General features: G+C 28.4%; 1 protein-coding gene across 2 annotated transcripts; it reads left to right on the top strand.

Moving 5' to 3' along the window:
• Nucleotides 1-1,855: 1,855 nt before the first annotated feature.
• On the top strand, nt 1,856-8,151 carry LOC137823732 (probable tyrosine-protein phosphatase DSP4). Of its 2 annotated transcripts, XM_068628977.1 has the most exons (6): nt 1,968-2,555; nt 2,759-2,852; nt 5,173-5,230; nt 5,325-5,368; nt 5,475-5,590; nt 7,905-8,151. In XM_068628977.1, the coding sequence occupies exons 1-6, from the start codon at nt 2,293-2,295 to the stop codon at nt 7,912-7,914; spliced, it is 585 nt and encodes a 194-aa protein (XP_068485078.1). In that variant the 5' UTR covers nt 1,968-2,292; the 3' UTR covers nt 7,915-8,151. The 2 variants fall into 2 exon arrangements, with proteins under 2 accessions (XP_068485077.1, XP_068485078.1); XM_068628976.1 differs by lacking the exon at nt 7,905-8,151 and having other exon boundaries at nt 1,856-2,555; nt 5,475-6,130.
• Nucleotides 8,152-16,071: the final 7,920 nt, after the last annotated feature.

Here is a 16,071-nt window from a genome sequence, read left to right as displayed (position 1 = left end):
GTAAATGCGTGGAGCCTTAATTATTTGAGTTTATAATAATAAAATAATGATGAATATAAAAATTACACTATTTATATGTAATAAAGTTATTTATTTTATTTTAATTTATAATTATAAATTTGTACTTTTATTTATAATCTCAATTTGGTTTAGTTTATTTATAGTTTGATTTTTATATTTATGTAAAATAATATATTATTTAATTAATATAATATTAATTTAGTGTGGGTTTAACTAATGTTAATACTCATTTTTACATTAAAAATTAAATAATCATTCTATATAATGATATTTATAAAAAAATAAAATTATAAACTAATTAGATTCGGTGAAACCAATATAATGTCTTTTATTTTATTATATTTTCTTATCTTCAGCATTGGTCAAACAAATCCAAACATTTTACATAATTAAAAAATATTTATAATATTTATCTGATTTTGAAGTTATTAAAAATAATTTTAAATGTTTTGTGTCATTTTATAGTTGGTTTGAACAATACTAGATACGTTTCATTTTAGCCGACATTTTTTTAAGCTAATTTTTTTGTTCTAGTAGTGAGTTATGTAAACATTTAATATAATTATAAAAAATATTATAATGAAAATTTAAAATATAAAAAATAAAATTGTAAGAAAATGGGTAAAAAAATAGTTATAATATAGGTAAATTTGAGTAAATATTGATACCAAAAACTATATTTAAATATATCAAGTTTAATTATTTTTTACAGTAATGCCATTTATGGTTAGTTACATTTTATTTTCTGTTGATAGATTATTTAGAGTTACTTTAAAATTTAAAAAGTTAAAAAAAATCATAAAATAGCTTTGTTAGTAGAAGGGGACAAGACCGCTAGTTAATTTAATACTGTTTCCTTTTTTAAGTGTTGGATTTTTAAATATTATTTATTTTTTATTTGTAAATTCAAGATGACAATGATTATCTTTTACCAATTATATTTTTATATTTTTTTAAAATAATAAAAAATTATACTTATATTTATAAGGTTAGAGGGAGAAAAAAGGTAAAATAATAAATTAAACAACTATTTTATTATAATTAATAAAAATTATTGTATTTTTAAAGTTGTATAAATCAATTTTAAAATAAAAATTAAGAGGAATAGAGAAAATAAATTATTATAATTCCCGTCAAGGATAATTAAGACATACTTTTAGTTTTTTTTTTAATGTGGAATGTTTGTATATTTGAATAAGTCGTCAGTTTAGAAAATCAATGTATTTGAGTTTTATTGATCCATTATTTATACGTAGAGTTAAATGTATGTTATAAATTAATATTTTTAAGATAAAGACTGATATTATTGATTACATATTATATATTGAATTAATTCAATTTTACAATAACTACATAAAAAATAAGTCTATTATAATTTTGAAGGATAAAGCTTATATGTAATTTCTTAAGTATTTTAAGGTTATTTTCTAATAAGGATAGGAGTTTTCGTTTAAATTTTCACGAAGAAAAATTCCAACTCTAATTAAAAAATAAAAGAATCTTTCAGACCTTTTAAACTCAAAATAAAATACTCTAAATTTTTCACTTTCACTCCGAGTATTTAATATTAAGTAATTTTGAGTTAAAATTTGAAATCTAGATATAATTACAAAGGTGTTATTTATACTATAATTTGATAACATTAGAATAAGATTAGTTTAGAAGAAGAAAAACTTACCCAAATTAGTCAATATGAACACAAAGTTAAAGAAGCAAGATAAATGATCGGTTAAACTAAGAAACTGCACCCACCCATGATCTTATCTGAAATTATTACACTAATCATGTTTGATAGAAGATAGGTTAGAAAGCAGAAGAAAAAAACCAAAGTCTTAGGATGTTTTTGAATTGTTTATTTCAAAGGAAAGAAAAAAAGAAGAGAGTGTGATATGATGGTGTTGTTAGGGACAATGTGTATATATATGGCTTATTCCTCCCTCTTCCCTTTCACCTCTTCACCTCTTCACCTCTTTAACTTCCATCCATTCTTTCTTTCTCTCTTCAGTCAAAAGAAAGGGCTTTGAGCTTGAAGGGGCACCACCAAAGGCCATAATACATTGCCACCACCTTAAGGAATATCCCTTTTGATCCCTTTCTCTGTTACTACTACTACCATTATTATAATATATAAACTCCCTCTCTCACACATACTCTCAATACTAATAGTAATAATAATACTTTCCTTTACACCCTTCTCCCTCCTTCCCTCTCTCTCTCTGTGTCTCTTTATCATCCTAAAACAAACAAATACTACTTCAAACAAACTTTGATATGCAAGTGGCCGCAGAACTTCAACACACCCATCACCACCAAGACACTCCGATGTGCCGCCAAATCCAGCTCACTATAACCGATCACACCCTCTCGCAAACCACTGCTGTTGCTGCGGACGGTGCCTCCGACAAGCTCGACGGGGAGGATCTCTTCATTCCGCCCCTCAACTTCGCCATGGTTGATAATGGCATTTTCCGCTCTGGCTTCCCCGAACCTGCCAACTTCTCCTTCCTCCAAACCCTTGGCCTCCGCTCCATCATGTCTGTCCCCTCATCTCAATCACCCTCTCTATCTTTTTTTTTTCTCTTCTGGCGTTGCTGTTACCATGTGTGTGTGTGTCTGTGTTTGAGTTTGATGATGCTTTTGGGATTGTTTTTGAGTACCCAATTGATGAATTGTTAGTAAAGTCTTCTCCTTGCATGATGTTGCTGATTGTTTGCTTGTTTGATTGGGTGTTTGTTAGATATCTGTGTCCTGAGCCGTATCCGGAGGCCAACATGGAGTTTCTCAAGTCAAATGGGATCAAGCTGTATCATTTTGGGATCGAGGGTCATAAGGTCTCTTTCCTTGGCTTCAACCTTTTTTGTGTTCTACTGATTTCTGACTTGATTTGGGTTTGATTGTTTTATGATTGAGTGACTGTGTATATATAATATTCTATATAAGGAGTTATATCTACAAAACAAGATAACAGACATAAAAACAATCAAGCTTTCTTGGAAGTTAAAATCCGCTTATTCTCTTTTGATTTTTTTTTTTTCCGTGAATCAAGTTTAAGTTTTTAACTTATCTGAAAGCAGAGGTGCATGAATTGATTTTAACACGAGAAATTTAATTCATCTTACTGAGTAAGTGCTTCTACAAGAAATTTATCCCTAAGTTCTGAATTTGATTGTGATTGTTCTTCGTCTTTGCAATTTGCACTAAGTTTACAACAAAATGAAAAATTAACAGCTTGCTCTAAGATCAATGGACATCTATCTAACCCAATTGACCTGTCATTCCATTCTCTTGTATATTGCTTAGCATAATTTCTTTCATCTCTCGAGGAGGCATGGCTGTGGATAATTAGTGATCTGATGAACTGTTACCGTTATGTGGATGCTTTGATTTCAAGTACTGTTTAACCAAATGGGTTTATGACAAGCTTGGAAGGAAAAAAGAGGGAACGTAAAGCTGGCTTTTGGGATTATTCCTTCTTCAACTTGTTTACTTGTTATTCCTTTTCTTCCTCCTCCTCCTTCTATTCTATTCCTGCTGGTGTCTTCTGGTGTAACTTTTTGAAATATCCCTAACTTTACAAAGTGCTTTAGGAAAATGTTTGTTTGGAAACTTTTGCTTGCTGAATTTTAATATCGCAGCTTTTCAGGTACCATTATTATATTGTCATGTCAGTTTTGGTCTCATTATTGTTCGGATTAGATCCATTGTTTTTATTTCTTGAGCATATTTATGTGTGAGAGAGACCTCTTCAATCCTCACTAGTATGTGGACAGTGAAAGTATTTATTACCAGCTTTAGAATATGTAAATCACGGTTGAGGGAATCCAAGCTGGCATGTCAAGTCTTTTCCCTGGTTATCTAAAATGATCACAATCATTGTTTTTTCGAGAATAATTAACAGTTGGAGACCATGTATTATACTTGCTGTCTGTATAATGGAACCATTTGAAAACCAAAACTGTTAAAGAAGAACACAGGTTTGCCTTTTTATTATAGTGCAAGTACAAGGTAAAGAACGGGGAAAGAAATTAATAATTATACAGAAGTAGCACCAAAGTCATAAACACCTTGGAAAGATAAGAAGGTAATATCAAGGAAGGGCAAATCTTAAGAGTATATGGAATATTTCATTAGTACATTTGGAGATGGAATTTATGTTACTGGTATATTAGGGCATTTTGTATGTTGCATTTGGATTTGCCAAGTGAGGAGATGTAGAGTGCACTCACAATTCTTGATCAGAAAATCAAGGTTGTGATTATAATTGATTTTAATGTTTGTTATATATCCATTTGATTTTGCCAAATTTTTTAACTGTAGATTATCTAAATACTACACTTCATTTATCTGAAGTGTATTTCCTCATTCTAGAAGAACCAGATCCGTTGAATTAACATAGAGATACTCTACCCTTATTGTTGAGTTCCAGACTCTCTATTCCATGGATTTTGTTTGAATATTAAGTTTTTTGACCGATCTATATGCCAAGGAAAACAAGGGAAAGCAATACTTTTATTAAAGTCATTTTTTATAATGATATCTGACTTGCGTCTCTTTCCTTAATTTTGGAATTGCGTTCGTGCCCTTTACCTATCCTTTTTTGTTTTTGTGTAATATATGACTTGGAGAATGTTCTGATGTCTTCTAATTTTCATGGTTATTCATATCTGACTCCATCAGGGGAAAAGATGATAGTTTGATGAATGGGAATTGAGTGGTGGTATATTCTATTTTTGTTTATTGTGTATGATTTAGGTCTATATAGATAGGTTAGTAATAAAATAAAAGCTTACCTTGGATCCCATAAATAGTTAGGTCAATCAATATTGGTGGTTGATGAACTCATAAAAGGGTTCGATTTTTATACACCATCATTGTAAAAAAATATTACATACACTATCAACTAATAAGAAATAGTTGGTACAATTTTGAAGGTAATTATTGTAAAAGTTACCTTCTATAACAGTTTATAATTAAAGTTGCATAAACCATCTATTCTTCAAATTGTATTTTAACCACGCTCTCTCATCTCTTCCTTTTCTTTACCAACAAGTTTAGTTGGTAAAAGATGATAACGGAACTTTGATTTTATGTTTTAGCAAGTTTTTGATAATTTGAAATCTTCTTATAACCTTACGAAACTTGTGCATCCAGGAACCTTTTGTGAACATTCCAGAGGACACAATCCGTGAAGCACTGAAAGTTGTCCTTGGTATGATATAGTTCTTTACTGTTACTAATCAAAACTCTGTCTAGTTTCAGCAATTCATTTTACTAGCAATAACTTTTGGTGGTCAATAATGCAGATGTCAGGAATCACCCAGTTATAATTCACTGTAAGCGGGGAAAGGTGAGATCTTTTCTGGATTTTACCCCCCTCTTCTGTAAAATCTACACGTAAGAGTTATTCTTGTTAAAAGTATGTAAACTCTTCCCTTTTTTTTTTCTGTGTGCAGCACCGAACAGGTTGTTTAGTAGGATGCTATAGAAAATTACAGAAGTGGTGCTTGTCATCTGTCTTTGATGAGTACCAGCGCTTTGCAGCCGCCAAAGCAAGAGTTTCAGATCAGAGGTTTGTAGAGTTGTTTGATATTTCCAGCATGAAACATTTGCCTATACCCTTTTCATGTCTGAAGAGGTAACACACCAAGTTATGGTATGCTGAGTTGGGTTTAGTTTCTTTAGTTGGTGAAACTGAACCCCATGTTCTTAGTTTAAATAAATAGGAAAAGGTGATGAACTCCTTCAATGCATTGCAGCGGCAAAGGAATAATCTTCTTCTCCCATTCTTAAAATAAGATAAGAAAATTGTAGGAATAGTAGAGCATTACCTACCAGAATTTGTATGTCTTATTATAATTCTGCCCCATCTCCCTTCTTCCATACTTGGCCCTTAGTGTACCTCACCACTCACCCACCACTCACCCACCACCTTTTTATCATTTGCTTTATCTTCCTTTTTGCTGCTCTACTATTCATCAACATTGAGTTCAGAGAAATTCAAAAAGGCTACAACAATGCCTTGTTTCTCTGCCTAAGATCTTGGTGGGTTGTAAAAGCAGAGAAACTTGTGATATTGTTTTCCTTATTGAGTTGAAAATACTTCAGTTAAGTGTGGTGGTTATTCTTCCGCTAATTGCATGCTGCTGCTGAGGAACTGTTTCTAATTCCATCATACATTTTTTTTTCTACAAATTTTCATTGGATCTTATTTATTTAATGTCTACTATAATGACATGAAGATGCACATTTTTAGCAAGAGAATATGGAAAAAAATAAAGGATAATTTTTTTTTACGAATGTATTAAAATGGGGTGTCAAAATACCAATAAAAAGAAGGGAACTGAATATTTTTCTTAATTGTCTTTTTTAAAGTCGAACATGTTTCTTTTGAAATAGAAGTTCAAAATGAAAATGATGAATAATAATGTTTGAAGTGATATTATAACACGTAATTTGGATCAAGTCAACATATATTACTCTTATTATAATATTATAATAGCTTTTACTGGGGGAGTTTTGTCATGGTAATCGTTGTCTCGATTAAAAAAAAGAAAACAGTTTCGACCATAGCACATTTGCTAAAATTTTGATTTAGCTAGAAATATAAATATATTTACCAAAAATGCTTGAAAGTAGAGAAGTGTTGTTAAAGGAAACTGCCATAATTGTTCAATATTTTTTATACATATTTTTAAGTAGTATTATTTTATAAATAAAATGCATTCTGCATATTATCGTGTTTCGACTAAATGGATTCTCTAATTGTTAATTAAACAATCACAACCCTTTATTTTAGTCTTTTGGTTAGCATAAGCAAACTCAACATAAATTGAGTGGCATATCTTAAAAACTATTAAATAAAAGCTAATTTTAAAAAATTATTAAATAAAAGCTAATTTTAAAAAATTATTATTATATTAATTAAATTAAATATTATTTTAAAGATTAAAAGATTATTAATATTTAAATTAATTCTTATTATTGATAATTAATTTTTAAATTTATATCTAATTAGTTATTAAAATTTTACTAAAATTTTAACTATTAATTATTATTTAGATTTTAATAATTAATTAGATACAAATTTATAAATTATATAATACAAGAAACTAATTTAAATATTAATAATTGTTTAAGATTCTAAAATAATATTTAATTTAGTCAAACTAATTATTTATTATTTTTAAAAAATAGTTTTTATTTAATAATTTTAACTTGAACTTCATTTTCTTTGGATAAAAAAGAAAAATCTTCCACCGTTTAAATGTATTTTTAGCTATTTCCCAGGCGTTATAAGTGTTAGTCTTTTTCATTAACAATTATATATATATTTTAAGAAAATTCATTTATAAAGTTGGATGATAAGTTAGACATGTGCATACTACTATTATAAGGATGAGTTATTCTAATAAATGAAATTTTAATTATTATTCTTGTTATATCCTTCAGTTCCTCTCTTCTCTAATACCAGCAAGAAAACTCTGGGCATCAAACTTGATATCAAAACAAAAGAATTTCGTTCTAATGTAATTTCAGTGCTGCACCTACATCATACAATATAGTAATTCTAATATTATTATTACCATTTAACAAAGTTCACATATTATTAAATTCACATCAATTATTAACGCAATCCAGTTTGCTAAATTCTCAAATATTTTAATGTTGTGAATTCTTCTCTCCATATCTGCAATTAGAAGAACGAAACATAGAAAGTAGTAGATTTGGTTAAGAAAAAAGATGCAAAAATAACCTAAAGGAAGCACATGCAAAAATCTGAAAGGATTTCTTCTTTGGATCTCTTGTTTCCTTTTTATTTTTTTCTGAATTTCTTTATGGCCAATGAACTTATTTTTCTTTCTTGGTACGTAATTTGTTTATAGTTTGGACTGAACGAAGAATTGCTGCAATAATGTGAATGGTTGGTACTTGTGGATTACATATCAATGGCTGAACTGAAATTGCGTGCACTTTGCTGCCAATGTGAAGGAGAGTTTTCTGCGAATTGGTTGGCCAACTACCTCGGACTTCGAACTTTTGAATTCACTTTCACTTTCACATGTTACTTTTTTTCATGTGTTCTTATGATCACTTTCCCAATCAACATAATTAGTGACGGCTTCTCCTAAATTTAGTATTTTAGAAAGTTCTTTTCCTCCCTAATCATCACTAGGTGAATCGTAATCTTAATTTTAGCAACTAACATATAGCTTATATAATTATGCCTAAAATAATTTTCTTTTGTTATAAGATAAACGTTTTTTTTATGAGACTGCAAGTATCTTAAATGAAAGACAAATTCGGCTTCAACTAGGTGACCATTAGTAGGTATGATAAAAAAAAAGTTACCAGAGCATTTAATACAGTTATATAAAAATTTGGAGCAAATTCTTGCAGCAACTTCATCCTTTTTCCTATATTTCCATATATTTTTAAAATTCCAATACTATTATTCTATGGTTTATTCTTTACTTTCAAATGGTATTGGATGACTGTAGCGGTTGATTATGGTGCTCGATAGTGAACGCGTAGTGATTGTAGTAAATTTTACTGTGTTTTTAGAGTTAATTTTGCGTTTGTTTTTATTTTTTTTATTTTTTTTTATATTAGATTGTACAATTTACAACATCACTTAGATTATGTATTTTATATTGTACAATTTGAAGGTAAATCCAGATTCATAAGTGTCATCTGAATTGTCTAATCCATAACACATTTTGAACGTTGGTGATTGTAGTAAGTTTTGCAGTGTTTTTAGAGTTCATTTTTCGTTTGCTTATTTTTTTCATTTTTTCGTGTATACCAGGTTGTACAATCTATAACACTACTTAGTGTAATATGTATTTCAGATTGTACAATTCCGAAGGTAAACCTGGATCCAGAAATGTCTTATGAATTGTCCAATCTATGTTGGTGGTTGTGGTATGTTTTGCCGTGCTTTTAGAGTTCATTTCTCGTTTGCTTTTTTTTTTTTCGTGTATACCAAATTGGATAATCTATAACACCACTTAGGGTAATATGTATTTCAGATTGTACAATTTGGAAGGTAAACCCAAATTCAAAAGTGTCTTCTGAATTGTCCAATCCGTAACACATTTTAAACTTACAATCTGGAAGAAAATTATGGATCTAGATTTACCTTCCGAATTGTACAATACATAATACATATAATAGTAAGGGAGTGTTACGAATTGTATCATATGTAATATATTTTTAGATTCAGGAATACCTTATGAATTCTATAATCCGAAATGTATTTTCTTAAAGAAAAAAATATATTTTGGATTGTAGAATCCAGAGGATATTTCCAGATTCTACAGTCCAAGAGGTGTAAATAGAAAAAAAAGTATTTTCATTTTTGTAGAATTCAAAATTTATACTTTTAAGGAAAAAAATGGTCTTTTTGACTGACCTATGGAGGTGCAGTAGAAGTTATGGAGGTTTAGGAAAAAAAACCAAATTTGAACTTAAGACTTGTAGTTAAAATTAGGGGTGGCAATGCGGGCTGGCCTACCCTGCATAAAATTTGCGGGTTGATTTTTTTTAACTCGCCCCGCATAAGGGTTGTCCCGCGGGCGGACCATCCCGCATAAGAATTATTTATTAAAAAAATAATTTTTTAAATAAAAATTTAATTTTTTTCATTTAAATGTATTGGGTAAATGGTCTCATAATATTATTTTCATGAAACATGCATAATAAGATGTTATTAAAATTTTCGAAATGTAAAATATGAGGCTACATAAAGAAAATATGGGGGTGTAGAAAAACAAATTATACATTTTAAAGTTATGCGGGCCAACCCGCCCCGTCCCGCACTTGGCCCACATGGACTGTGGGTTATGCGGGCCAGCCCGCACGGTCCGCCCCACTTTGTCACCCCTAGTTAAAATGGACTATCCTCTCAAATCTTTTCTATTGGGTTGTTGTTTCTTGTTGCACCCCATCCTTCTTCTTCCTGCACCCCATTATTTTTTGAGATACTAAATTGCCCTTCATATTTTATTTCAAAACACAGCTTCCATGGGTTGCAGGTGGAATTGTGGAGGTTGTTACAACAAAGTTTGAGCTTGGAAGAGGTACGGTGAAGTTGTTGGTATGTTGAGAAGGTTTCGTTGATGATTAGGGTGGCGTGAGTATTTTCGAAAATCAGGTTTCTAAGAATAAGTTATGGAATTGATATTTCAAAATTGAAAATCCGTAAGCCAAAAAACTCATTCTGGAATGTGGTCTTCTGGAATGGAAAGTTGTTTTTCAGAATGGGATTTTCAGAAGAAAAAAAAATATCATTCTAAAATAGATGCTCTGTAATGCAAAGTTATTTTCTTTGGGCTGTATACATATGGACCTCAGTTTTTTTAATTCCTTTTTCTCTCTAACACGTTGCAACTTGCAACTTTCTTTCTCTTTTCAGGAATATCAATAAAGACTTATTAAAATAATTCCAAAGCAAATAATAAAACAGTATTCTTAATCCTAATATTAGATATTTGAAAATTAATAATTAGGATTAGTTAACCATAATCATAAACTTATAATATGACTATTTTACCCGAGTCTACGCCTTAACCGCCCTAAATCATGTCATTTTTAGCTTAATTTACTTAGATTAATTAAAGAACTTCAAGCTTTTGGATGAAATAAAGCTTGGATTAAGGAATTATCCAATCAAAGGGCAAGGGTGCATTCAGATATGTAAATTGTTAAGCTCTCCACTTGCTTAGTTAGGGCATTAATTTTTTCAATGGTATTCAAAATTTTCATTTAAATGTTTAGCTCAAATATCTATAAATTTGTGATTATACAGTACTTAAAAATCAATTCCCAAAATTGATATTATAACTCTGCATTAATTGACATGAGTGATGCATTTATCAGTGACAGATATGGTTGGTGCATTTGTCATTGATTGTTATCATCATCAGTTAAGGTTTAAAAGAAAAAACAAATAGTTTCAAGAATAGATAACAAAGAAGATAAAGTGTTATATTATATTTATAAATTGCCAATACTTATGCAAATAATATATTTTCGGTTCATATCATGTAACATTATTTGGAAGGTTGCTCTTCTTCTTTCCCATTGTTCTTATTTCATCTCAATCCTATTATTATATTTGTTGCACGATAAAAGCCATTGGCTTATGGAATACCATTATTTGTTCTTTTAAGAATGTATCTTGATTTCCATTTGCTAAATTAGAAATAAAGATAAATTATTACCTCTTATAATTATTTCTTTAATGTAATATGCTTCTTTGAAGGGAAGAAAAAAAATACGGAGAGTAACTTAAGAGCAATTTATCGATAAAAATGACCCTTTAACGTGAATCTTATAAACTATGAAGTTTGGACACTCCTCTTAAATGTCGTGTTTGTGCCGAATACACGTATGAGACACGATACTTGTAGGATACTTATCGGTTAAGTGTCCAATTCAAAAAATATTTGTTTGATTTCTGACAATTCTAACATAATTTTAAAAAGAATAAATATATTAATTTTTAAAAACTCAAATTTATTGTATAAATTTTTATTATGATTATAAAAATAAGGAACAAATCTTTTCGAACCAACCATAAAAATATCTTTATGCTAAAAAAAACTGAAACATACTTAATACACATAAATTTTTATTGTCAATTTATATAATTCATAATTATATAATATATAGATATATGTCCTCGTATCCTACATTTTAAAAATAAATTATACGTATTTCTATGTTTGTGTCGTATCAATATTCGTGTCAGTATTTGTGTTACATAGCTTATAAATATGAGTCCCTTAAAATTCGAAGTTTTAAACAATCCTCTTTAATCTTAATCAACACACATTAAATATTGTATTCTTTTAAATAATTCTATAAGTAATTCACATTTATCTTTCCTTAGTACAAGTATTTTTTTTTCTTCTAAAGTTGGACTTTATTAAATTTAACTTAATCTTATAAAATCGGTTTATAAGATGAGGTTACATCCACTTATATACTATGAAATATTCTTATATTTATTCGATGTGAAATCTCTAACATACTCTCTCACGCTGAGACTGTCAACTCGTGCGTGAGACTATATAATAGGTGGTCCGATAGTAGATGGTCTAATAAGTCCAACAAACTCTCACTATGATAGACTTTAAATGACTTTGATACTTGAAAAATAAACTTTAAACTTAATTTAACTTTATAAAACTGATTTATAAGATAAGATTTACACTCACTTATATACTATAAAATGTTCTTATCTCTCATTGAGGTGGGATGTCCCACCTCTTCTCCTTAAATACCCAATAATACTCAATTTTCTCATTAAATACCAATAAGACTCAATGACAGAGGCTATATTTTAAAGTATATATTATCTTGTGATGGAATATTTGAGTAGCTATGCATGGTTGGCAAAGAGCTGGTTTTGTTATCGTTTGGGAAACATAGTCCTTAGAACATCATTTATTGGTTCTAGTCATAAGTGGTGCTTAATTTGTAACAGAGGAACACGACATTCAAAGTATGGAATCATTGATGAGTGAAACTCTCATAATCATATGCTAGTCATCATATGTTAGAGTAGCAAGTAGAATATATTTTAGAATATCTACACACACACACACATATATATATATATATATATATATAACTTTTTCTAGAATTTAATATTTTTTAATTAATTCATTTTTATTAAAATATATTAATTTAATTTCCTCCTTTAAATTGATAAAAAACTGTTAAAAAAAATAAAAATGTGGTAATATATATTGTTGATATAATACATGATTTTGGATGTTACTTGTTACATTTTGACTTTCTCTTCGTTTAGTCAATTTAAAGATAAAAAAATGAAAAATAAAATAAACTATTAAGAATGTATATTACTATATATTTTCATATTTGTATAAATTGAATGAATTATTTGCATGCGAAAGAAAATATAATTTGAATATGTAAAAATATGCTAGAATTTTTATATTTGCATGTTTCAAATTTATGATATATAGTTTACTGTCAATAATAAGTTTAAGGTGATAAAATATTTTTTTATAAATTTATATTGAAAATTAATATGATGAATATTATAATTTGTTGAAGCTATCTATTAAATATTTATCATAACCTACACTTTTAATATAGTTTCCGAATTTATTTTACAATATATAAAGTTGTTTTAAGGATAAAAGCGAAAGATATGAAGAAATAAGTTGTAGTTTCAAGTCTTCTATTAACAAAAAATATGTATTAATAATAATATTTTTAGTTAAAAAATAATTATCCAGAGTCGTAATTTTTTTATGTAATTCTTTACCATGAAATAACCATGTTTTTAAATTTCATTTAAACTGTATTATTATTTTTTAAATTTTATAGTCATCTCAACAATTAATTATCTTCATGAAAACAGTATCATTCTAAATAAAATGGTTTTTGTTCTTTCTTTGTGATATTTTTATTTATTTTACATGCACTATTTAAAAATTAACATGCTATCGGTGTAAATTACTTATCGTATAAATATTAATTTCGATATTTCGTCTAGCTTAAATTTTTTATTATTTTAAGATTTTTATTTTATATCGTCAACTTGTATAAATCATTTGTTAAGTCCACATTCTTTCAACTCGTTGATATTTATTTATTGTTCACAAATGTCTATTTTGTTATACATATCTAAACTCTATGATGTTGATACCATCGCTTAAACAAATGGAACTAACATAGAAGAGGACAAGAGATCCAAAAACATATTTGGTTTTAGAAGAGAGACTCTAATAAAAAATTTCTACTTTTACATATATGTTAAATTTAATTAGTTTAATCATTAGGTTACATTATATTATAGTTATGAAGTGTGAGTTAATTATTAAAATTACATAACTTTAACAAATTTAATGATAATATTATATCAAAGGTGTCATTTGTCCATGACACTCAAAGTGAATAATATCTTTAGATTCAAAGTGATTTAAGAAATAAAAAAAGTTATTGATTAAAAAGAATATGGTCCCCAATAATAATTTGCATCCTTGATTATAACTGTACCAAACAACGATTCATGCATATTATATAGAATATAGGAAGTGGTCCAAATAAACTCCCAAAATGTGAGGACAAAATTATAAATTAGATGCAAAAGGACCACTTGTGGATCTAACAGACTGTATTCGAGCAAATGCGAGGTAGACTACATGGCCCAAAAAAGAATAGATAATTGTACGTGGGCCCAAACTCAATTCAACTGTAGACAAGTCAAAGTGTTAAGGTTTATTTATGAATACTAAACCTTTTATAAAAGGCTGCTTTATATGAGTCATGATCAATGATGCCCTAACCATAGAGATAAGGATAATGATCAAGTTTCTGAGGTTCAACCAAAATCAAATTGCATGAACTAAGAATCAAAATCCAAGACACTTTAACAGATTAAAAAAATAGTTTCATGGTCATGGATTCAAGTTTGTATGATTGTGTGATGTGTGTTGCTTTTTGAAAAACTGTACCAATATTTTTAAAATTGTAATTTGAATATATACTTTGAACTGTTATGAGTTTTGCATGAGATGTGATATTTGATGCTGCATTAGTTTGTTTATTTCATCATTATTTTTAATTCTTTTTCAAAAGCTGAAAACCAATCAAATCCAACCTAAAATAAAAAAATTAAATGGATTGGATTTGATCTCAAAATCAAACCTACTGGGTGATAAGATTAACCAACAAACTGAATGATTGAACTAAAAATTACTTTTTCCTTCAAAGTTGATCTAATTCACTTTGTGAAAACTTATATATATATAAGTATACATTTTAAGTAAGAAGAACATGAAACTATACATTTCTTAATCACCATTTTGCAGGTTTTACACTCTTTTAAAGAACAGATAGTATTACGTTGGGGAAGGGTGATATAAACATAAAGGACAAAAAAAAATGATAAATAATATATGTACTGAATCTATATTATATACTAAACTTTTCATTTTTAAAATATTTTAGAAATTATGTGAAAGATGGATTTGGATTTGATTGGTTGATTGTAACTTTATTTTTTATAATATATGCCTATCAAACTAATAAAAAAAAGGACATATGAATAGTGCAGAGATAATTCCTAAAAAGGAATGTAACTATTATTAAAAAAAATAAAAAAAAAGTCTAAGTTTTATTTGTAGAAGTAGTTTATTTATGGAAAAAATGCATCAACTTTTGGAAGAAACAATAATAAAAGATATTAAAAGATGTGATAATTAAGGAGTTTGTCCTTACATGCATGTTATAAAAAGTTGTTTTGATTTTTGTTGGGTTGTGTCTTTTAAATGGCGGAAAGGGTATGACACTATAGATTGATACCTAGCAGAAGCAATGAAGGAAAACTTAGAAACCATGAAAATGGTTCCCTAAAAGATTCATATAATTTGATGTTGGAAGTGTAAAAATGTATGCATAATGCATGTTAGGGTTACGTGTTTGAGTGTCTATGTCTGTTTTGGCTGAGACATTTCCTTGCTAATATATGATTATGTGGAGATAAGAGGTTTCACCCAATAGTGCTAACTACCTTTCAGCTTTTAGAGAGTGTATGCTATAAAAGGTGGTTCTCCACTCTCCCAAGTTGAATACTTACGTGGATGTCAAGCTTTTGTGGCTTAAAACAAATTGAGTTGAGTCAATTATTATGACTCATCCATCGTTAATTTTGTGGAATCATTTTTATCATTTCCTTTTTTTGTTGATGTGATGTTGCGTTACGTCGTACCTGTATTCATCAATATATTCAATCTCTATGTTCTACTTCTAGTCTCTTCTTTAACATTGTGTTTAACATTATTACATCTTCACCCTCATTATTGTCTCTTCACCTAATCTTATTATGTGTAATTCACTTTCGTTATTATTTCTATAAATAAAAACTTATCAATTACATGTCATGGAAATTTATCAAACTCATCGATCTATGATCATCTTTATATCTGTATTCTAAATTTAAATTAATCATATTTACAAAAAATATATAAAAGTGTTTGAAATTGGTAGTTAAGTGGATTTTTTTTTTTAATT

This window comes from Phaseolus vulgaris, chromosome 8 (genome assembly GCF_000499845.2).
Source record: "Phaseolus vulgaris cultivar G19833 chromosome 8, P. vulgaris v2.0, whole genome shotgun sequence".
In the NCBI taxonomy this organism is placed as follows: Eukaryota; Viridiplantae; Streptophyta; class Magnoliopsida; order Fabales; family Fabaceae; genus Phaseolus; species Phaseolus vulgaris.
Note: the sequence above shows the minus strand (reverse complement) of the source record. Positions and strands in the feature narration are given on the sequence as shown.

Excerpts from the sequence above, each read along its gene's own strand:
- LOC137823732 (XM_068628976.1), top strand. The coding sequence starts at position 2,293 with ATGCAAGTGGCCGCAGAACTTCAACACACCCATCACCACCAAGACACT. Across the intron at positions 2,853-5,172 it reads TTGGGATCGAGGGTCATAAG|GAACCTTTTGTGAACATTCC; the intron begins GTCTCTTTCCTT and ends TTGTGCATCCAG. Across the intron at positions 5,231-5,324 it reads AGCACTGAAAGTTGTCCTTG|ATGTCAGGAATCACCCAGTT; the intron begins GTATGATATAGT and ends TCAATAATGCAG.